Genomic DNA, 24,276 nt, shown 5'->3' with positions numbered 1-24,276 from the left:
GGCTCCTAAGTAAACATGCAGTATTACGGTAAAGTCGACAGCTGTTGTATTCAGCACATATGATTTGGAAGATTTTTCTGTGACAAGCCACCCTGTTTTTCTACCCCTCCCCTTAAGCATACACCCCTCCCAGACATAGGTCCATTGTAGGGAGTGTGTGTGACTGTGTGTCTGTGTGTGGAGGAAAGAGGGTGTGGGAGGGGAGAGGCCATAAAATACAAGCCAAAAGGAAGCGAGAGAAAGGGAAGTGGGAAGAGAAAGAGATATATAAACAAGGCTGTGTGTCGATTGCGATTTTGAGGGTCGTAGCCCAAACTCTTCCGGATACCTTGACAACCTACAAAGGACTGCAAACTTGAGTGTGACTCTGTGGAAATAAGATGCATGCGATGGAGCAGGGGAGCGTTCAAGAGCATGGAAGAAGTAGAAAACTCTCCAAGATCTGGGTGATAAATGAACGTGTTCGAGTGGGACTCGCAGAATCCCTCAGCACCTATGTCATGATGGTAAGAGAAAGATAGAGAGAGAAAAAAAAGGGAGAAAGGGTTAGAGGACAACATCAACCTCTCACTTCTTAAGGTCAAGGCCGGACTGGCCCCTTGATTTGATCCGTATCCGTGATTTCCAATGCTTTCTCAATGGGAGTTGTACGTTGACGCTGACCGTTAACGTATTTTCACGGACAAAAAGTTCAGATGAGTTGAACTTTTGCTGGGCCGACGGATACGTAACCATCTGCTTAGCCAATTAGAAAAGAGGAGGCGTTTTACGTCACACACTTCACACACACACACGGAGAAAAATGTATCCGTTCTAATTTCGTATCCACGCGTCAGTCCGGCCTCACCCTTACTCCCTTGCTTATTTGCATTTTACATTTGCATGTAATATGTTTTGGTTGTTGCCCATTTCCAAAAGTACAAGAATTATAAATGAATAAATAAAATGTTGTATTTAAAGGTATTTATTATTACTAGTTTATTACTACTCGTATTACTACTAGTGTCTATATTCATTGATAGATTTCCACTCAATTGTGATTCTGCTTAGAAATATTCATAGAAATTGCATGTTGCAATACGCTCCCCATGTAGATGCTTATCATGTGGCATTGGTTGTCACTGTCATGCGCTTGACCCTGTGATAACACGGCTGGCCAGTTGGCCGCATGCATGCTCACACACACACACACACACACACACACACACACACACACACACACACACACGCTGCCTGTTTGTCACATGCCTGAAAACGAATCCTATTCTTAGAGTTTAGGACAAAGACAGAAGACACACATGTGGTAGTAGTGCGATAATGTCTTTACTACTATACAGTAATTGTATAAGGAGCTTTCCCTTTCCTTTGTGACTTACCAACACAAAAAAAATGGGACGATGCTTGTTGTTAATCTTAAGTGCTTTTACTGATTGGAATGATTGAAAATGACACTTTCTATTAAATTTGTCTGAAATCAATTAACAAATTTGACAGATCAATGTGATCTTTTAAATTGATTGAAAGGTTCTAAACTGCTTTCAACACCTCATGCGCTTGCACATTGAATAACATTGGGGGAAATGTAGCGGAAGCAGCCTATCAGAAGAGTTGGAGGCGTGGCTTGTTTGGGTCGCAGCTTTCAGTTGGTTCTTTTTGCACACCAGTGAGAGTGTCATTCCAGTTATTCTGGTTTTTGTAGTCGTTTTTTCACCAATAGCATCTGTAATCATGCTGGCATAATTATATTTCATATAAAAGAGCCTGATATGGTTTATATGTTACTGTACACAATGCTTGATTATGATATTATGACATGGTACAAATCTGTCGTTCTGCCCCTGAACAGGCACCCACTGTTCCTAGGCCGTCATTGAAAATAAGAATTTGTTCTTAACTGACTTGAAATAAACTTAACTGAACTGAAATAAAGGTAAAATAAATATTGTGGCTACTAAATGTGGAAACATTATTTTCAACCAACTTAATATCTTGATTTACAGGGAATTATTTAATTATTTAAAGTATTTTTGGAGGGTTGATCCAAAAGAGTAACCTTGGGATATTGTGTGGGTTGGAAGTAGGTCATCACCTTATTAACCTACATACAATACAATATTCATACAATAATCCCATCCCCCTAAGGCCTAAACTGATTATATTCTTATAACTAATTAAGTACATCACTCAAAATGAGTTGACAGGTTTATAGGATAAGACGTGATAATTACCTTAAATGTCTTAAAGAGCAACTGAAGGCAATAAACAACTTCTCTAGTAGAAAACGGCCAAGTAGAAAACGGCCCTTGCTATTATTCCGATGTTTTTGTTCTAGTGTGAAAATTGACTACAAAGTGTAAATAGGATAATTTTGGTCATAAAGTCAGTCTCATCCAAAACTGAGATTTGTGAGATAATTAGGGGGGGAAAGTATGTCACGGAATCAAGGGTACTATAACAGTTTTCCTTGGGTTGAGATTATTTCAATCCTGCCCACACACCCAAAACTGGCAGCACATAAATAATCATACATTTGGAGCGCAGCTGCACCCGACCCCATCGTAATGGCCATGGTCAATATGGTTTGACATTCGATATCCCTATGAGGGCTAGTTAGGGAACATCAGTAAATTACACAATGTAGATGGGACAGTCATTTTAAATGTCAATAGCTCCAAATTTCAGTGACTTAAAAACCTCAAACAACTATTATTTGTAGAAATTCAGATACAAATACAGCTCAAAGATGAGCAACATTAAAATATTGTCGCATTTACATTGTATAATTTATTGACGGTCTCTAACTAGCTATCCAAAGTCAAACCCACTTTGCCACGGTCGCACACCGGCTGGCTGAAGCTGATTGGCAAAAGAAGTTAGCTGGCTTGCTAGCTAGTCTAGGCTACGTCCAGACACAAGACCTGGTTAGACCGTTTCAAGTTATTTAGAAGGGGGAGTACTGTAACTGTGTGCTGTTTTTGCAGAGTGAAAGTACAAACGAAGTACGTGAGGATGGAGGTCGGATGTTGGAGAATTATGAATTTTTCAAACACCTGAAAAAGGGTTTTCCAGGAATCTAGAGCCATAATCATTCTGCCTAATTCTATGTAAAAAAACCAAATGCATATTTTTCTCCATAGGTTATCCAAGGATACATCTTTTCCAGCAGCATACCACCCTGCATCCCACTGCTGGCTTGTTCTGAAGCTAAGCAGAGTTGGTCCTGGTCAGTCCCTGAATGGGAGACCAGATGCTACTGGAAGTGGTGTTGAAGGGCCAGTAGGAGGCACCCTTTCCTCTGCTCTAGAAATAATATCCCAACGCCCCAGATTGGGGACATTGCCCTTTGTAGGGTTCTGTTTTTCGGATGGGACATTAAACAGGTGTCCTGACTCTCTGTGGTCACTAAAGATCCCATAGCATTTATAGTAAGAGTTAACCCTGGTGTCCTGGCAAAATTCCCAATCTGGCCCTCATACAGTCACCTAATCATCCCCAGTTTACAATTGGCTCATTCACCTCCTCTCCGCTGTAAAAAATACATGTACCTGTTCAACTGTCATTTTAATGATGGTGTCATTCTGACTGTTGTAAATTACACATCTAAATATACTGCAATAACATGCCTAAAATGTCACATCCAAATTACAACACAGTACATGGGACCACACGTCAATACAGGCACATATCATGGAATAATAATTAACAAACAGATGTCATGATAATATCATAAGGTGGCAGATTAAATTTAAACCAAATATTTTCTGCATACCTCTTGAGCTGTCTGCATCCCCCTAAAATCTAGATAAAAGGTTGAACGGAATGTGATTCTTATTGGGTACATTAAGTAATTGTACACTTTCCTAAAGTCTAGCAACTTTGCCCGCAGCATGCCAGCTAAGATACCGTAGTTAGACAAGCTACTCTAAGTTGATTGGTAGCCTGAAATTACTTCGTAGCTAGTTATGAAGTTGGGAGATTGGGAATTTATCTAGCTGGCTAACTAAAACCAACTCCATAAAATGGCTAGGTGTCTTGTATTACATAAAAATAATATTTTTTTAGTTTAATTTATTAATAAAAAGGAATCAATAGGTGACATAGCTTGATCAAATTCATTTACAAACATACCTCCTGTGACTCCTGCCCATCATCGGCAGCTAAAATCAAATCAAATGCAGTGTCTTTGCTCCATGGTGCACCTTGGAAGGAAACACTTACTAGGGAGAATGGGGGTACTCTTTGCCTGGTCCAGTCAGTGTGCCCCTCCACAAAATACCGCTGACAGATCTATTTTTTATAAATAATTATGTTGAAGTTTAATAATTCATTTTACATCAGAAAAATATAAAACTGGACAAATCGGAGGGGGAATGTGCTCTTGTGCCCCCTATGGGCATGACGCCTCTGCAAGAGACACTCACATCAAAGACGCATTCAAGACCCAAATCTAGTTCTCATTCACATTTCCTAATGAGGGAATTGAAACTTGTTTTTACTTTAACAGTAATTCTTTGTTTAATTGAGTTAAGTGAATCCAAATGCACCAGAAGGAATACATTACGTAGACCCACAAACCAGCTTGGATGTATTCACAACTGTAATAAATGATTGTAATCAATTCTCCCACTGTGGACGTCTGTTTTTGACAGGTTGTGTTCATGTTGTGTTTATATTCAAGGTGTTTGGCTTGGGCTCTGTGGCACAGGTCGTGACTGGACGGGGTGCGTTCGGAGAGTACCTTAGTGTCAACCTGGGCTTCGGCCTGGGCGTGGCTATGGGAGTGCATATTGGCGGGAGGGTCTCAGGTACATAACACAACACCACTCATTTTGACATGGGTAAAGGTTGAAATCGTTTTCATGTATGGTGCCTTTTATAACAGCACATTTAAGTGCAAAAGGAAAATACTTCCCTCTCTCTCTCTCTTCCTCTACCTCCTAGGGGCCCATATGAATGCAGCAGTATCATTCTCCATGTGTCTCTTTGGTCGTTTGGGTTGGAGGATGCTTCCCGTCTATATCCTCTGTCAGCTGATAGGCTCCTTCTTGGCTGCTGGGACCATATACTCCCTTTACTATGGTAAAGACAGAATGACAACACAGAAGACCAGTTCACTTTGGGAAATCATACAGCCAGTGCAAGGAAGCGCTTGTGTGCATTAAACGTCACTATGAGGGCCGGAAATGTTTGTTTCAATGTTATTGTTTGAGATACATGTACATTTCCCAACCTTAACACTTGAAAACCCACAGATAGTAGTAGTGTGTTGGTTGAATATGGTTATGAGGCGCTGTGCAATGCTGTGAAACTTGCTTTGTCACTGTATTTCCAGACGCCATATACCACTACTGTGGAGGGAATCTGACTGTGTCTGGCCCTAAGGCTACAGCTGGGATCTTTGCTACCTACCCAGCACCCTACCTCTCGCTTCCTGCTGGATTCTTAGACCAGGTAAGCATGAAACGGGTCATTCAACCCCATTTTACTCCATAAAGACACCTGTTGAATTGGTTTGTCAAGCCAGTTTACCCTGATCTACATTTTACTGCGGACGTTCATCTCCCACTGACGGAGGACAACTCAAGCTATCTCTCCCTTTTCTCCCTAAGTGTGTGTGTGTGTATGTGTGTTAATTGTGTGTCGTCCAGGTATTAAGCACCCCACGGGGGGAATTCAGACCCGAGTTTTGTGCACGTAAATGGAACTTCATTTCCTTTTTATGCACTTTTCGTTCAATGCGTAGTCTGACCTTGAATTTGAGCGTGGGGAAACGCATGTGCCAGCCAGCTATACGTTTGGGGTGGAGATCAGAGAAATGGAGGTGTGGTAGAGGTGTGTCTACAGATATCTGTATTCTGACCTTGACTTAATTCGCTCAAAATTCCACCACATTTGCGCTTGAGGAAACCATGGATAAGGTCGAGCGAACCTGTTCGTTCCAAGTGGAAACTCATACTTAATTGTTTTTTTTCCCAGATATAAATAACCCCTTTTCTTCATGCACTGTAATTTATAAATTGATAAGAGCAATTGATACGAGCTAGGTAAATGAGCAATCTGTTGGGAGAAGAGGGTTAAAAAAAAAAAGAAGATGATTTTTTCCCTCGGATTGCTGGAGAATGAAACCAGTCATAGAAGCAAACTAAAAGCATGACAAGAATTTCTGCCCTTTTCCCACTGCGAAGTACAACATGCTGTGACCTTATGCATCATTTTAATTGCATGGCCTTTATAACTTGCAGTTATGAAGCTTGGAGATGCCAGCCAAATGGGTAGGCTACTGCAGCCTGGAGCATGTGATGACGATGCACAATGGTAGTGACGCCAAATTGAACCTTTGGGCACTCTCGAATGTTTGAATTATATGCCTCAACCTTCTCTGGTTCCTACTATGTCTATCATGTTATCAAATGTCAGTAATAACCACACATATTTAACTGCCGATTTAATGTTAGTTTCCTTCATTTCGTTACATTACATCCCTCAATTGAATTGCATTGTTTTGTTTGCCTTCATATGCTTCCTCTGTAAACGCTGTCACGTCCGTGTGGTTGTTGCTGAGGATCTCTAGTAATAGTTGATCATGTTTAATAATGTATATATTTTTTTAAACATGTAGGCTAATTAAATCCTTATGGAGTGACAGACCAAGTCTTAATAGTTTGAACCTGACTCTTGACGCAATACTTGGCCATGTCATCACACAGTTCTATTACAATTACTTGTTTGGTCTCTCACTTTGGGTAACGTCTCGTTAGGGGCGGAGTATAGGAATGGGCAGAGTCTATGAAGATCCAATCACACAAGGTCTGCCATAGACTTCCTATACAAGGGGCTATAGTCTGCTCCCATCTTCACTTCTTTCATCTTCCTCACAGATTCTATTAAGATCCTCTACTTTCCTCAGTAATATACTCTACTCTCTTCTACTCTCCTCGGTAATATCCTCTACTCTCCTCAACTTGGACCTCTGCTTTCCTGCTAACCTGTCCTCAGGTGGACCGTCAAAGAATCCATCGCCGAGCGTAGGACAGCAGCTTATCATCGAGAGGATTGACATCACAGTGAAAACTACTCTCAGTCTCTGGTTCAGCTAGCGCCACACGGCTAGCTGTAACTAAACTACCTGCTTCGCTTTGCTTATTCCTACCTAGGTGGAAAGAGAAAATATCATTTTTGATAGCTAACGAAGAACACACATTCTCTTCAGCTAACAGCGTGCTGGCTTTAGCTAGGTTACTAACCCACGAGGTGAACTCTAGCTAGCCAACGACAGGACTACTAGCTACACAGCTACAGCGTCGACCAGCACACACATAGCCTGGGTGTCTACCCCTACACAGGACGAGACCAGCAAACCTGCTGACCTACACCCATGCCCATGTGGGGCTCTCATACCCACACCCTATATTTCAACTCTCCAGGACTGGAGCATGCCCAGACAAGGCTCGCTATTCCTGAGTCCTGCGTGTATTGCTAGGAGTTGCCGAAGGCTATCCTCAAGCGTCGAGTGCGACTGGCTGCAACCTCATGCTCATCTTCCTCCCAGCATTTTGGGTGAAGAGGCAACTCAACAACCCCTACCCAGTCCTGTATGTACTGAGGTTGACAGGGCTGAGGTTATGGACAATCTCCCCCCGGATATACGGTTTGACGACCTAGCATTAGGGGAAGATGACTTGATCATAGATGAGGATGAAGACGACATCCTTTGTCTCCTCCGTGATGTAGAAGAAGAGGGGGAGGAGGACTCCCTGGCTCCCAGACCCACACAGGGCAGAGATGTCCCCTCTCCTACCCTGGGGTACGGGCTTGTGGATGTGTGTAAACGGGCTGCAGCCAAGCTCAAGATTAGGACACTGAACGTAACCACTCTACTGATGGTATATCAAAAACTGAACAAGAACGAGCCCAACCCATTGCTCAGGGAAGAGATCTGTGTCGTCTCAGACCTCAACCTCCGTGCCTCCACGGGTGCTATACAAGGCTGTGGGCGTGTCATTCGCCTCCCAGTGGTGGATGATAGAGTCCTGCGGCTGAACCTGTCCAGCCTCACGGGGGAGACGGCAGACTTCCTGGATGCTCCTATTGAGCCAAAGAAACTGTTTGGCCCTATTGACTGGAACTGTACAGAGCAGGAGGAGAAGCTTCCAGCTTCTGCCTGCCCCGCCAACCCGGGTCCCACCCCGGTCCAACCTCCACAGCCATGAGCCAGCGTGCCTCCTCAGCAGGAAGAGGCCAGTACTCCTCCGCCAGGGGCACCAGGCCCAGCAGACTGCTAACCCACAAGTAATTGTTCAGTCTAGAGGCAGACGAAACTGGGGCAGACGTTCCTACGCAGCAGCCGCTTTGAGGTCACCCCAACGCTTCCCCTGAGGGGGAGACAGTCCTAGGGGTCCTTCCACAGTGGCAAAGGGGAGCAGAGCACAGCTCATATGGTGTCCGGCCCTTCGCCCTCTCGGGCTAAAGACCTTTCAACCGACGTAAATTGCAAGAGGGGCATGTCTATTTTGTCAGAACACTTTCCCCCGTGCTACAACACATTGTTTTGTGTCTAGACACAGGGAGGATGGAGACAGCCCACTTTCCCCCCCAAGTGCACTTCATACTGTAGCTCTCCACTCGACAACCTTGTTTGATGTGTCAGAGCCCGGAAAACAAGGTTTCAGTTGCCATGAACACTTTCTGCGTTCCGGGTTCATTCACTGCCTTTTCAATAAAGGTACTACTGTTGCGTTTAAGCTTTTCGCAAATCAAATCAAATTTTCTTGGTCACATACACATGGTTAGCAGATGTTAATGCAAGTGTAGCGAAATGCTTGTGCTTCTAGTTCTGACCATGCAGTAATATCTAACAAGTCATCTAACAATTTCACAACAACTACCTTTTACACACAAGTATAAAGGAATGAATAAGAATATGTACTGTACATATACAGTGCCTTGCGAAAGTATTTGGCCCCCTTGAACTTTGCGACCTTTTGCCACATTTCAGTCTTCAAACATAAAGATATAAAACTGTATTTTTTTGTGAAGAATCAACAACAAGTGGGACACAATCATGAAGTGGAACGACATTTATTGGATATTTCAAACTTTTTTAACAAATCAAAAACTGAAAAATTGGGCGTGCAAAATTATTCAGCCCCCTTAAGTTAATACTTTGTAGCGCCACCTTTTGCTGCGATTACAGCTGTAAGTCGCTTGGGGTATGTCTCTATCAGTTTTTCACATCAAGAGACTGACATTTTTTCCCATTCCTTCTTGCAAAACAGCTCGAGCTCAGTGAGGTTGGATGGAGAGCATTTGTGAACAGCAGTTTTCAGTTCTTTCCACAGATTCTCGATTGGATTCAGGTCTGGACTTTGACTTGGCCATTCTAACACCTGGATATGTTTATTTTTGAACCATTCCATTGTAGATTTTGCTTTATGTTTTGGATCATTGTCTTGTTGGAAGATAAATCTCCGCCCCAGTCTCAGGTCTTTTGCAGACTCCATCAGGTTTTCTTCCAGAATGGTCCTGTATTTGGCTCCATCCGTCTTCCCATCAATTTTAACCATCTTCCCTGTCCCTGCTGAAGAAAAGCAGGCCCAAACCATGATGCTGCCACCACCATGTTTGACAGTGGGGATGGTGTGTTCAGCTGTGTTGCTTCTACGCCAAACATAACGTCTTGCATTGTTGCCAAAAAGTTCAATTTTGGTTTCATCTGACCAGAGCACCTTCTTCCACATGTTTGGTGTGTCTCCCAGGTGGCTTGTGGCAAACTTTAAACAACACTTTTTATGGATATCTTTAAGAAATGGCTTTCTTCTTGCCACTCTTCCATAAAGGCCAGATTTGTGCAATATACGACTGATTGTTGTCCTATGGACAGAGTCTCCCACCTCAGCTGTAGATCTCTGCAGTTCATCCAGAGTGATCATGGGCCTCTTGGCTGCATCTCTGATCAGTCTTCTCCTTGTATGAGCTGAAAGTTTAGAGGGACGGCCAGGTCTTGGTAGATTTGCAATGGTCTGATACTCCTTCCACTTCAATATTATCGCTTGCACAGTGCTCCTTGGGATGTTTAAAGCTTGGGAAATCTTTTTGTATCCAAATCCGGCTTTAAACTTCTTCACAACAGTATCTCGGACCTGCCTGGTGTGTTCCTTGTTCTTCATGATGCTCTCTGCGCTTTTAACGGACCTCTGAGACTATCACAGTGAAGGTGCATTTATATGGAGACTTGATTACACACAGGTGGATTGTATTTATCATCATTAGTCATTTAGGTCAACATTGGATCATTCAGAGATCCTCACTGAACTTCTGGAGAGAGTTTGCTGCACTGAAAGTAAAGGGGCTGAATAATTTTGCACGCCCAATTTTTCTGTTTTTGATTTGTTAAAAAAGTTTGAAATATCCAATAAATGTCGTTCCACTTCATGATTGTGTCCCACTTGTTGTTGATTCTTAACAAAAAAATACAGTTTTATATCTTTATGTTTGAAGCCTGAAATGTGGCAAAAGTTCGCAAAGTTCAAGGGGGCCGAATACTTTCGCAAGGCACTGTAAATATATGGATGGGCGAGGGCCGAACGGCATAGGCAATATGCAGTAGATGGTATAGAGTACAGTATATACATATGAGATGAGTAATGTAGGGTATGTAAACATTATATAAAGTGGCATTGTTTTATGTGACTAGTGATACATTCATTACATCCAATTTTGTATTTTTAAAGTAGCTAGAGATTTGAGTCAGTATGTTGGCGGCAGCCACTCATTGTTAGTGATGGCTGTTTTACAGTCTGATGGCCTTGAGATAGAAGCTGTTTTTCAGTCTCTCTGTCCCAGCTTTGATGCACCTCTCCTTCTAGATGATAGCAGGTGAACAGGCAGTGGCTCGGGTGGTTGTTGTCCTTGATGATCTTTTTGGCCTTCCTGTCACATCGGATGGTGTAGGTGTCCTGGAGGGCAGGTAGTTTTTTCCCGGTGATGTGTTGTGCAGAACTCACTACCCTCTGGAGAGGATTTCCCATTGTGGGCGGAGCAGCTGCCGTACCAGGCTCTCAATTGTGCATCTGTAAAAGTTTTGGGTGTTTATGATGACAAGACAAATTGCTTCAGCCTCCTGAGGTTGAAGAGGCGCTGTTGCGCCTTCTTCACCACGCTGTCTGTGTGGGTGGACCATTTCATTTTGTCCATGATGTGTACGCCGAGGAACTTCTCCACTACTGTCCCGTCGATGTGGATAAAGGGGTGCTCCTTCTGCTTTTGCTGAAGTCCACGATCATCTTTTGTTTCGTTGACGCTGAGTACTGAAACGTGGCCGGATGATGACGCTATGCATGTAGTACTCAGTGGATTATCCATGCAGCGGCAGGATCGTACCGCGCCTTCGGAGAAGTCGAAAGGAGGTGGAGTGTGTTTTTTCATATATAACAACTGGTGTGCTGCTTCAAGTGTGAAGGAAATCTCTAGCTTTTGTTCACCTGATATAGAATACCTAATGGTAAGCTGCAAAACATGTCATCTAACAGGAGAGTTCTCATCCTTAATTATCACGGCTGTCTACATCCCGCCCCAAGCCAACACCACTCTGGCATTCAACAAACTGTATGGGGCCATATATACAAACAAGAGACCGCTCACCCAGAGGCAGCGTTTTTGGTGGGGGTAAATTTTAATTTGTGGAGACATAAAACCGTCCTACCTCACTTCTGCCAACAAAACTCTAGACCACTTTTATTTTACCCACAGAAATGCATAAAAGGCCCTCCCTTGCACCACCCTCGACAAATCTGACCATGACTCAATTCTCCTGCTTCCTGTTTACAAGCAAAAGCTCAAACAGGAAGAACCAGTGATGCGCTCAATACGGAAGTGGTCAGATGAAGCAGACGCGAGGTTACAAGACTGTTTTGCTAGTACAGACTGGGAAAACTATGGATTACAGGCCATATCCACACTGGGCTAAAGGCTAGAGCTATCGCTTACAAGGAACAGGACACGCTCATGGAAGCAATCAAGAAATCCCGCTACGAACCCCGACAAGACATCAAAGATGCAAAAGGACAATATAGGAAAAAGGTGGAATCCTATTATACCAGCACCGTCTCTCGTCGTATGTAGCAGGGCTTGCAGACGATAATGGATTACAAAAATAAACCCAGCAATGAGTTGTCCAGTGATGCAGAACTCCCAGACAAGCTAAATGCCTTTTATGCTCGCTTCGAGGAATATAACATCGTGCTTTGCATGAAAGCTCCTGTTTTTCCCAGATGGCTATGTGATCCCGCTCTCCGTGGCCGATGTGAGCAAAATGTTGATTGATCGTGGACTGTAGGAGAAAGAGGGGAGAGCACATTCACATCAACGGGGCTGTTGTGGAGCGGGTGGAGAGCTTCAAGTTCCTTGGCGTCCACATCACTAAGGACCTAACATGATCCACACACCCGCAAAGTCGTGAAGAGGGCACGGCAGGAAGCATCTCATCCCCCTCAGGAGGCTTAAAAGATTTGGTATTGGCCCTCGGATCCTCAAAAGGTTCTACAGCTGCACCATTGAGTGCATCTTGACTGGCTACATCACCGCTTGGTATGGCAAATGCACCGCCCATTACTACAAAGCGCATGTGACAAACTTTTTATTTGTTTTGAGAACACAACATCAGTAAGATAACAATAACATACAAGGAGTGTTACTATGACTTTGGCAGTGCATGGCTGGATGAACTAAGTCAGGCAGGAACATTTTAAAGGCCTGCCTCTTAGCGAGAAAATGTTGCCATTTTCAAGCAAATTTTCTGCAATTCTACACATTTTGCCACGAGGCAGAAAGAAAACTTTTCAGTTATAAAGTTTAAATTACAATGCATTTCATGTAAAAAAAATTTTAAAAAAATTAATAATAATGTTTGACAGTGCTCCTTGGGATGTTTAAAGCTTGGGAAATCTTTTTGTATCCAAATCCGGCTTTAAACTTCTTCACAACAGTATCTCGGACCTGCCTGGTGTGTTCCTTGTTCTTCATGATGCTCTCTGCGCTTTTAACGGACCTCTGAGACTATCACAGTGAAGGTGCATTTATATGGAGACTTGATTACACACAGGTGGATTGTATTTATCATCATTAGTCATTTAGGTCAACATTGGATCATTCAGAGATCCTCACTGAACTTCTGGAGAGAGTTTGCTGCACTGAAAGTAAAGGGGCTGAATAATTTTGCACGCCCAATTTTTCTGTTTTTGATTTGTTAAAAAAGTTTGAAATATCCAATAAATGTCGTTCCACTTCATGATTGTGTCCCACTTGTTGTTGATTCTTAACAAAAAAATACAGTTTTATATCTTTATGTTTGAAGCCTGAAATGTGGCAAAAGTTCGCAAAGTTCAAGGGGGCCGAATACTTTCGCAAGGCACTGTAAATATATGGATGGGCGAGGGCCGAACGGCATAGGCAATATGCAGTAGATGGTATAGAGTACAGTATATACATATGAGATGAGTAATGTAGGGTATGTAAACATTATATAAAGTGGCATTGTTTTATGTGACTAGTGATACATTCATTACATCCAATTTTGTATTTTTAAAGTAGCTAGAGATTTGAGTCAGTATGTTGGCGGCAGCCACTCATTGTTAGTGATGGCTGTTTTACAGTCTGATGGCCTTGAGATAGAAGCTGTTTTTCAGTCTCTCTGTCCCAGCTTTGATGCACCTCTCCTTCTAGATGATAGCAGGTGAACAGGCAGTGGCTCGGGTGGTTGTTGTCCTTGATGATCTTTTTGGCCTTCCTGTCACATCGGATGGTGTAGGTGTCCTGGAGGGCAGGTAGTTTTTTCCCGGTGATGTGTTGTGCAGAACTCACTACCCTCTGGAGAGGATTTCCCATTGTGGGCGGAGCAGCTGCCGTACCAGGCTCTCAATTGTGCATCTGTAAAAGTTTTGGGTGTTTATGATGACAAGACAAATTGCTTCAGCCTCCTGAGGTTGAAGAGGCGCTGTTGCGCCTTCTTCACCACGCTGTCTGTGTGGGTGGACCATTTCAATTTGTCCATGATGTGTACGCCGAGGAACTTCTCCACTACTGTCCCGTCGATGTGGATAAAGGGGTGCTCCCTCTGCTTTTGCTGAAGTCCACGATCATCTTTTGTTTCGTTGACGCTGAGTACTGAAACGTGGCCGGATGATGACGCTATGCATGTAGTACTCAGTGGATTATCCATGCAGCGGCAGGATCGTACCGCGCCTTCGGAGAAGTCGAAAGGAGGTGGAGTGTGTTTTTTCATATATAACAACTGGTGTGCTGCTTCAAGTGTGAAGGAAATCTCTAGCTTTTGTTCACCTGATATAGAATACCTAATGGTAAGCTGCAAAACATGTCATCTAACAGGAGAGTTACACCATCTAACTTGTTCCACTAATTCTTTGGACAACATTAGTTTAATCTGTTGTTTTTAGTAATATTCATTTGAAAAATTAACTATGTTTAAAAACAGTTATTACTTTATTTTAAGATCTGGTCACGGACCCCCTGCAGTAGCCTACCTCGTCCACGTACCCCACTTTGAGAACCCTGCATTAGGTAACCTTAAGTTCCATGGTCAGTGCGGGCAATGAGCCAGGGTATACTATTGTACACTATTCTCCCTATTACAATTATATGTTCACTATTAATCAAAACAGTTCTGTTTTTTTTTGTGCGTAAAGGCTCTCCAAATGTTTCTATGAAGTAGCCTAGGATTCATGAAAACTCCCCTAAACATACATACTGTGAAATATCAGTGTTTTGAAATCTACACATTTTGATGGCTATCTTTCATTGATATCCATTCTGAAAGCATTTTTCATAGGCTGCATTGTAATGTTGTGCCGATTATATTCAAATGAAAGGTACACATTATTTAGATGGATTGCTTAAGATGAACAGAAAAACATATTGAAGAAAAACTCTGATCAAATTGGCCAACCCAGTAGGTGTGTTTTTTGTTGGATCGAATCAAATGTATTCAGTGTGTGCAAGACAGCCACACCCGCAAACCATGTTATGCTCATGATTATGGTAAGTCTGAATACCAACTACTGAGAAGTGCTTAAATCAGAATGCTTAAAAAAGGCATACATTTCCTAAGTCTGATTTGGTCCCATAGTATCAATCATGGTTGTTTTACTCTCACAGACAGTAGACATATTAACCTAATGTCCACTTTCTCGCTGTGTGTGTTCCAGGTGATCGGCACGGCCATGTTGTTGCTGTGCCTGATGGCCCTGTCTGACCAAAGGAACCAGCCTGCTCCATCGGGGAGTGAGCCCATCGCTGTGGGCCTGTTGGTACTGCTCATAGGAGTCTCTCTGGGGAGCAACAGTGGATACGCTATCAACCCTAGCCGCGACCTGGGACCTCGAATCTTCACCGCAATAGCAGGCTGGGGGCCAGAGGTGTTCCGGTAAGACTGTAGGGGAGTAAGACCTGGTGGTGGTCAATTCAGTTTTCAGTTTTGGTTCAGTGAATTAGTTATTTGATATTCAATTTATGAATTCAAAAGTGAATTGGCCATTTTCAGAACTGAGTGGATTGAAAAGTGAATTGACCCCAACCTTGCCTGCTAGTCTTGCAAGGGCTTTTTATCTTACACTGCCTTCAGAAAGTATTCACACCTAAATAAGTTCAGGAGTAAAGATGTGCTTAACAAGTCACAAACATGAATACATTGCATGGACTCACTCTGTGTGCAATAATAGTGTTTAACATGATTTTTGAATGACTACCTTGTGTCTTTAGCCCACACATACAATTTTCTGTAAGGTCCCTCAGTCGAGCAGTGAATTTCTAACACATATTCAACCACAAAGACAAAGCAGGTTTTCCAATGCCCCGCAAAGAAGGGCACCTATTGGTAGATGCATAAAAAAAGCACACATTGAATATCCCTTTGAGCATGGTGGAGTTATTAATTACACCATCCAAAGTGTATCAATACACCCAGTCACTAAAAAGATACAGGTGTCCTTCCTAACTCAGTTGCCAGAGAGGAAGGTCACCGCTCAGGGGTTTCACCATGAGGCCAATGGTGACTTTAAACTGTTACAGAGTTTAATGGCCGTGATAAGAGAAGACTGCAGATGGAACAACAACATTGTAGTTATACCACAATACTAACCTGATTGACAGCATGAAAGCCTCTACAGAATAAAATATTCCAAAACTAGCATCCTGTTTGCATAAAGGCACTAAAGTAATACTGCAAAAACAATTGACAAAAGGGCAAAAAAATATATAATTCTATAGTGATATTAATTCATTAATTGGTAAAGCAATTCACATTTTGGCCTGAATACAAAGGGTTATGTTTGGTTCAAATCCAATACAACACATTACTGAGTACCATATTTTCAAGCATAGTGGTGGTTGCATCATGTTATGGGTATGCTTGTAATCGTTAAAGACTGGGAGGTTTTACAGGATACAAAAGAAACGGAATTGAGCCACTGTAAGCACAGGCAAAATCCTAGAGGAAAACCTGGTTCAGTCTGCTCTCCCACCTGACACTAGGAGATTAATTCACATATCAGCAAGACAATAACCTAAAACACAAGGCCAAATCTACCCTGGAGTTGCTTACCAAGAAGACGGTGAATGTTCCTGAGGGGCAGAGTTACAGTTTTGACTTAAATCTACTTGAAAATCTATGGCAAGACCTGAAAATTATTCTCTAGCAATGAACAACAACCAAATTGACAAAGCTTGAAGAAGTTTGAAAATAATTATAGGCTAATATTGTACAATCCAGGTGTACAAAGCTCTTAAAGACTTACACAGAAAGACTCACAGCCAAAGGTGATTGTAACATGTATAGGTTGAATGCTATCTAATCAATATATGTTTTATTTATCATAAAACATTTAACAAATATTAGAATTCTCTGTAGACATTTGACCAAAAAAAAGACAATTAAATCCATTTTAATATCACGTTGTAACACAAAATGTGGAAAAAGCAGGGGTGTGAGAATACTTTCTTAAGGTACTGTATATCAACAAACTGGCTGGACTAAGATTGCCTTGGTGTTTTGGATTAGCAACATTCACACGTTTTGCCTTCAGAGTTTAGCCAGGTGTTGATGGTGGTGTTGGTCGAATGTTCAGTGGTTCATGGGTCAATTACAGGGCAGTAGAGGTATTTTGGAGTGGACAGTCTGGTTTCCCATGCCAATCTGCATTATTTCCTCTGTCCTAGCCAGTCACTTCTTTTTTATGTTTCTTTGTACTGTTCTGTCCTCTTGTTCCGAAAATAACAGGAAAAGAGCTGTGCCCGTTTGTTGTGGCATCTGATTTGATCTCACCCTCTTATGGCATCTAATTGGATCTCACTGGCCAGTTACGTTCCAATTTTGGTAGCAACAAAAAAGAAGTCCCTCTCATGATATGGTTCAAATTATTTTGGGATTGTTCAACATTGCAACTGACGTGACGCATTTTGGGTAAATTGTGACTGACTGATCTACAAATAAAAATGTTTTATTATGATAATCTGTAGATCAGTCAGTCTACGGTCACCTTCAATGTCAGCTGAAATGTCAAACAAGCCCACTGTGATAATCAGGAAAACTTGTCAATCAGGAATTCTGATAGGCCTGTTACGGGAGCGCCTGCTTGAAATGACAATAGATTGAATTCTGATCAAGGGCTGCAAATAATACAGCATATAATTAAATAGGACAAAACTCCCCAAAGCTATTTTTGTTTGTTTTTGACTGACTTTGACCACTGTAACCAATCTCCACACTGTTGTCTCTCTCTGTCTGTTGTGCAGGGCAGGTAACGGCTGGTGGTGGGTACCTGTACTTGCCCCCATGGTGGGAGGAGTCACAGGGGCTTCCATCTACAAGGTCTTTGTGGAATTGCACCACCCCTCCCCCTGTGAACACAGGAGGGAGATAGAGGACGAGGCAGAGGAGGAGGCTGCGCCTCTGGATATGCAGAAAAACCTCAGCCCAGAGGTGTGTGTGTGAGGCACCCCAGCTATGTGTGCGCACACTTGCTACACCCAAAGTAACTGGAGGAGGATCCAATGGAACAGAAACATCAGCAAACAATTGGGGATGTTGTTCTGAGAGGACACTGACTGGACTGGTTACTTTCTCGACGGTCCAAGTCCAAGTGACAGAATGAATTGTGAAAGTGAAACAACTGTGAAACAGAGCATGAATTCAGTTTGGCTCCCAGGCTAAGGATGAATGAGACCACCTCTAACAGAAGTCAAAGCTCCATATAGAAGTTGCCTGTAGGTACAAGTCTAGGATCAGCTTACCCCTCAACCAATAGAACTATGGAGCCTTGAAACTGATGACAAAATGAAAGAGACTATGTCAAGAATGTAATTGGTGCTTATTACTCGTTTCGGTTTCAAAGCACAACACAGCACATCTGAGGACACTGGAGGAAATCTGGACTCATTAAAATGGCCATCGATAATAACACAGGTTTAACCGAAACGATTCTCATCTGCCTTTAATAGGAAATAAATACAGCCATAGACACAAAAGGGAAATAAAGAGGATCAACAGGATGGCCTACAAGGCTTCACAGGGAATAGCAGCATTGCTAGAAAAAACATGTCAGGCACACACACACACACACACACTCAGGAGAAGTAGCATTTATAGTGGTATAATACATAGCTACCGTTTCCCTGCCATTACTTACTTGAGAAGCCAAGCGCTGTAGCCCCATTACCTACCACATAGATCGTTAGCTTCAATATTCTGAATGGTAGCAGCCAGATATGTTGCTTCCGGGCCCTTTTCACCCCACTCAAGAAACAAATGCAGGGGAAACACTGCCATAGCCCATTGAATATGTATTTTTTGGGGGGTGGGGGAGGGGAAGTTTCCTTATCGCCTGCCCCCACTATGCCTCCCTGAGCTCCCCTGCCCCTTGGCAGTGCCCCCCACCCCTCCCTGGGGCGACTGTTTCTTCTTCGGGGCGGGCAGCTTTGCTTTGCCCCGGAAGGCTTTGCTGGGGTCCAGCTTGTTGACAGGCGGATCTCCGGTGAGGTCGGCCATACTGGGCTCACAGTGGAAACTCAGGGGCTGGTAGAGAGACGCCCACTGCTGTTGGGGAGATATAGATGACACAAGCACAATGGGTAAACTAACTAACCGAACAAAAACTAATGGCATTATATCCTACTGTTAAGCTGTACTTATTTAGGTTTGCGTGCTGAGAGAAATCTCTTTCATGAGACGGACTTGTTTTAAACATATATAACAAACCTTATTGTTAAGTTGTCTAATCAAAAAGTATAGCTACACATTTATAAGTTGCTTACTACAGTATAACTCATTTTAGGATACACTTAAATGACTAAAATACTAATATTTTTTTGTGAGACCTAGTCAAGGTAGGGCAGGGCAATGAAACAAATGCACTTAATGACCCCTCCATTGGGTCAGAGCTTGGGGGTCAACATACCTCAGTCAAAACACTTTAGTCCTAGGCCCTGACTTATTTGTTTTAGCTGATGTGGCCAGATGGTGATGATACATAGCCTAACTGCGGTCTGTTATGTTTGACATGACTATATATTGTACATTGAAAGAAACAATAAAATCTGTGTTTACCTTGTATGTAATGGATCACCTTTTTGGCTGTGCTGATTTAGTTTTTTACTTCCATACATGGTAGTAGGCCTCTAATACATATCATTGTAGATGTGTTACAATTACATCTGCATGCAATACATAAGAACAATGGTCACTATTTTCAAGTGCTCTTAGACACCCAATGTACTCTCTTAAATTTTGTCCCAATTCCAACAAAATCCCATAACCCCAGCCTCGCTCCTTCTAGGAGGTGACGGTGTATTACCTTGGCCTGGGGACTGGGGCCGTAGGGGGTGAAGGCGTTCTGCCACTCTGGCAGGCCTAAGTTGGTGATCATCAGGCGGTAGTAGGCGGTGAAGCTGGGTGTTAGGTAGTGCCAGTACAGAGAGCGATCCAGGAACCACACCTCACACTTCTGGGCCACCACACCTGGAACCAAACAGCCATGGGACAGAGAGCAAGGGGGATGAAATAATTATGGGCACATTCCCATGAATATTAACCAGTCAAAATCAATTTAACTTTCTAACTTTCATAAAGTCTGGTGTAAAATATGGCAAACGGAAATTGTCTTCCTCTCTTATTCTTTCATGATATTTTACACACACAGTGCATGTGGCATATCACATGGGTAAATGGGTACCTTCTGTGCAGTCTTTGTAGACCAGGCAGACTTTGCCATTCCCACTGCAGGGGTCCAGCTCAAAGATACGGCTCCTGGAATCAAAATGGGGCTCCACCAGCCCACACTCTGACTCTGAGGAAAACAGAATGTGTGAATTGTCTGTGTGTGTCCTACTATGTTAACTAGATAGGCCTATCTATACATGACGTAGCAATTTATGGAACATTTGCTTCAATGCCCCGTATTCTACAATATGTCCAACATTTCGACAAGGAACCCATCGGTAGAAGATTCAGTATACAATAACATTGGAGGCTGAAACTAAAGAATCCCCTAAGTAGCTGAATGAGGTGGTGTCACCTTCAACTTGTTCTTCGTCCCAGTCCAGGTCAGCCAGTGAGGGTGCGTTGGGGAGGGAGAACACTGACGATGACTGGCAAAGAGGACGCAGGTTGGCCACACCGTTGAGCACCATGCATCCTAAAGGCACAGATTCATCTGGTACAATGTAGGAAAGAGTGTCACAGAGAGAAGGACAGATAGTGTTCAGTTGTCTGTTCTTCTATGGATGTTTGGGGCTGAATGTGTCACTGTCAGGGTTACCTACTCTCGAGTTTGGCACTCCAGGTAAGGGTGAAGCCATCCGTTGTGAGATAAAAGTCTCGGAGGTCCTCGGGCAGAACACAGGTATTTTTCTGTAAACCGCACAAAAAATGTCAACACAGAGGGGTAAATCTATTTAAATTCAATCACTTTTTCACAGCACCCCTATTGATTTGAACAAAACATTCCATACATATTTGCCCATTGTAGAAGTGATCAAAATGTGACTATTTGGAACTGAATCAAGAGATAAATGTGCTCAAATTTGGCCCATTTTGCATACCCTACCATGAGACATCTCATCACTGGAAAAGATAAATGGTTGAGATTTATATAATTTAAGGGCTTACAAAACAGCGTTGTAAAATTATTTTAGAATTTTGTAAGAAAAAACACTTAAATTAAAAAATAAATAAAAAATCTGCATATGTTGTAGCTTCAGTCTGGTCTTTGGCAGTTTAGCAACGTTTCAACAATTTATTACTTTTTATCTACTTTGCAACTACTTTGTACGTTAGCTAACCCTCATCCTAGCTCTAAACCTTCCCCTAACCCTTCCCCAGACCTTTAACCTAACTCCTAAACGTAATCTTGATGCTAACCCCTAAGCTAGGTATTGTTAGCCAGCTAGCTATCGTTAGCCACCTAGCTAGAATTTGTAACATATCATACAAAGTCATAGTGCATTTGGAAATTCGTAACATAATACGAAACGTGGCCCATCAAATCACTGTTTCATATCTGTCAGCAGCAACTGTGATTAAACACTACACTCTTAAAAGCAATGTTGAATAGGGGATATATGTAACGGATGTGAGACGGCTAGCTTAGTTAGCGGTGGTGCGCGCTAAATAGCGTTTCAATCGGTGACGTCACTTGCTCTGAGACCTTGAAGTAGTAGTTCCCCTTGCTTTTGTGGAGCGATGGGTAACGATGCCTCGTGGGTGTCAGTTGTTGATGTGTGCAGAGGGTCCCTGGTTCGCGCCCGGGTATGGGCGAGGGGACGGTCTAAACTTATACTGTTACATATAGTTAAATAACTTCACTAGGTAGGCCTACGTTGGTTGGAGAAAAGTACATTAGGTCTGCTTACCGCTATGTTTAACCACCTGTACAAAATTTCTACCGATAGCCTAATGTTTACTCTTTTAGGTCAGCCTTATTAGCATATAATTTTGGTAGGGTGACCTGATTTGTCTAATTATGAACAATATCTTTGCCCAGACAGATTGTGAACCCAACTGTGTAACTGATTCTAGGGGGGATACATTGAAAGATCATTTGGGTAGGGTGTAGGGGCAGATTTGAACTATGTAATCTTGTGTTCAGGGGATTGTATTATCTGTTTAATTGATTTGGTCAGAACACAGACTTGGGGTGGAGCCAATGACATTCACAATCTCACTCCAAGCTACAGTATGTTCAAAGGTTGGCAGGCCTGCTGCTGCAACTTGATTGCCTGAAAATGAAAGACAACATCCGGGATTAGCATTTAGCCACTATAGCATGGTGGTGGAAAATGGTGTTCCATAAGGGAAGTATGCATATTTTCCAATTATTTTCCACATTCTCACCATTACAGAGTTAAAGGGATTTTGGCAATGAGGCAATTTATTTACTTGCCCAGAGTCAGATGAAATCGTGGATACCTTTATATGCCTATGTCCAGTAATGAAGGCATTTGTCAGAGGTGGTTTGGCAAATGCTAACTACCATTATAGTTAGCCATAGACTTCCCATTGGTATATCTCATTGGTATAATTCCAAAGGATCCATCTGAGGAAATCAAAGCCTATGCAGCCTGAATGGATGTTTTAGGTACATACCGGTCCACGAGGGATACTGATGTTTTGCAGGCTGCATACAATGCATTTGAATGTAAAATGACAACTCAATATCGTCATCTGCCGGCCTTTGGGCTGGGTCCATTAAGTCACTTTCTGACCACTTCTTCCATGGGCAAATATGTCTGGAAAGTTCTGTTGCTGTCAAAAAGTGATGCTATCAAAAAATGATTGAATTCAAATGGATTGACACAGAATTCCCTCCCAAACCGGGATAAGAACCTCTCTCCCTCCTTTCCTTCACCTGTCCTACACTGACGTGATGGAGAGAAGGAGCAATTTTAGTATTGAAATGCAGCCAGCCTGTGTTTTTACCTGTTCCCATGACAGCAGGCATCGCTTCTCTGCAGGCTCCCTCTCCACAAAACGCACGTCCATCACCCCGGGCATACTCTCTGTGACACCAAAATATTATACAGCATAATGACAATTAATGTTAGCCACAACTGTAATGCAATGAAGAAGAAAAAAATCCTAACAGGACATCCCAAACAGGCTTCTAGCGAGCTAGCTAGCCTAGCAGCAACCACAACAGGCTTGCTAAATCAAACGCTAGCTAGCCAGCGAAAATTAATGCTTACCAAGTACTCTGGTGATGCCGAGTGTCAGCCTTTCAGCGACCCCTTTACATGTTAAACCTTCCTTTGTCTCCTCCATTTGAATAATTAGAAATCACAGCAGAGAAATATTAATAAAATCCATCTAACAGTTAATTTTCTGGAGGAGTCGCAGATTATCTTCTTCTCTGAGATGTTATGGTGCACCACAATTATTGTTGTATTGCCGCCCCCAACTGGACGGGGTGAAGAAAAAAAAAGTACATTCATTATGGAGAAGGGAAAACATGAATCCACACATGCAATAACAAAAAGCATAAAAAGATCTCATTCATTATCATTCAAAAACGCCATAGCTCCCTACACAGGCTCTTGGGCCTGCGAGGGTTGGACTGCACGAGACAGAACTTGATTGTAGCTCCCCTCAGTGATCATAGATGCGGTAAAAGAGTAAATAGAAGGCTTTGACCAGATTGCCGCACATTCAACAAATCTGATCTAACAAAGTCGTCAAATCCGTCATGGTGTATGTATTGTAACAGGCCCACAATGTGGTTACTTAAACCAGATATGGATATATTTGGCTGTTTACGCTACATAACATGTAGAAGTTGTCCTTTTTAAGGTTTTAAGAAGGGACTGCTACATTCTAACCCAATTCTAAACTTGTTTGCATAGCTAGCGTACAGAAATCGGTGGTGGTAGTCAAAGTAGTTTTTAAATGTAATGCAGTTGATTGGTAACGATGACATGAACATGTGTTGAGGTTGATTTTATATGAAATGCATATAAAATAGCCTAAATAAATGTAGGCACATTTTTCTGGGTTGCAATGAGGATACTCGCATCTTTCCCCCACACGTTTCCATGGCAATTCCATTCCAGTTTGATTGACCTCTTTACCACAAATGTGAAATGTAATGTCGTTTTAAAAGCATGAACTAATCTTAAAATTGGCATAGATGGGTGAAGAGGTCAATGGAACTTGAGCCCATAAATGAAAATGCCAAGGAAATGTGTGGGGGAAAGATCCCAAATCTCCTCATTGCACCC

At 42.5% G+C, this 24,276-nt stretch overlaps 2 protein-coding genes across 4 annotated transcripts; one reads left to right on the top strand and one right to left on the bottom strand.

The window, feature by feature from the left end:
- Positions 1-122: 122 nt before the first annotated feature.
- aqp7 (aquaporin 7) lies at positions 123-19,618 on the top strand. Of its 3 annotated transcripts, XM_021568669.3 has the most exons (6): positions 123-506; positions 4,679-4,805; positions 4,942-5,079; positions 5,333-5,451; positions 15,219-15,436; positions 17,803-19,618. In XM_021568669.3, exons 1-6 carry the CDS (start codon positions 381-383, stop codon positions 17,999-18,001), a joined length of 927 nt encoding a protein of 308 aa, XP_021424344.3. In that variant the 5' UTR covers positions 123-380; the 3' UTR covers positions 18,002-19,618. The 3 variants fall into 3 exon arrangements, with proteins under 3 accessions (XP_021424344.3, XP_090061341.1, XP_090061342.1); XM_090205215.1 differs by lacking the exon at positions 4,679-4,805 and having other exon boundaries at positions 144-506; XM_090205216.1 differs by lacking the exons at positions 123-506; positions 4,679-4,805; positions 4,942-5,079; positions 5,333-5,451 and adding an exon at positions 13,950-14,354.
- Positions 18,474-23,628, bottom strand: tpgs2 (tubulin polyglutamylase complex subunit 2). Its single transcript, XM_021568672.3, has 7 exons — positions 23,248-23,628; positions 22,982-23,061; positions 20,827-20,914; positions 20,580-20,717; positions 20,238-20,351; positions 19,860-20,023; positions 18,474-19,102 (listed from the first exon to the last, which is right to left on the bottom strand). The coding sequence occupies exons 1-7, from the start codon at positions 23,321-23,323 to the stop codon at positions 18,884-18,886; spliced, it is 879 nt and encodes a 292-aa protein (XP_021424347.1). The 5' UTR covers positions 23,324-23,628; the 3' UTR covers positions 18,474-18,883.
- Positions 23,629-24,276: the final 648 nt, after the last annotated feature.

This window comes from Oncorhynchus mykiss, chromosome 17, assembly GCF_057628025.1.
Source record: "Oncorhynchus mykiss isolate SJ-2025 chromosome 17, ASM5762802v1, whole genome shotgun sequence".
Classification (NCBI taxonomy): domain Eukaryota; kingdom Metazoa; phylum Chordata; class Actinopteri; order Salmoniformes; family Salmonidae; genus Oncorhynchus; species Oncorhynchus mykiss.
The sequence above is the reverse complement of the archived record's forward strand: the minus strand, read 5'-3'. Positions and strand labels throughout refer to the sequence as shown.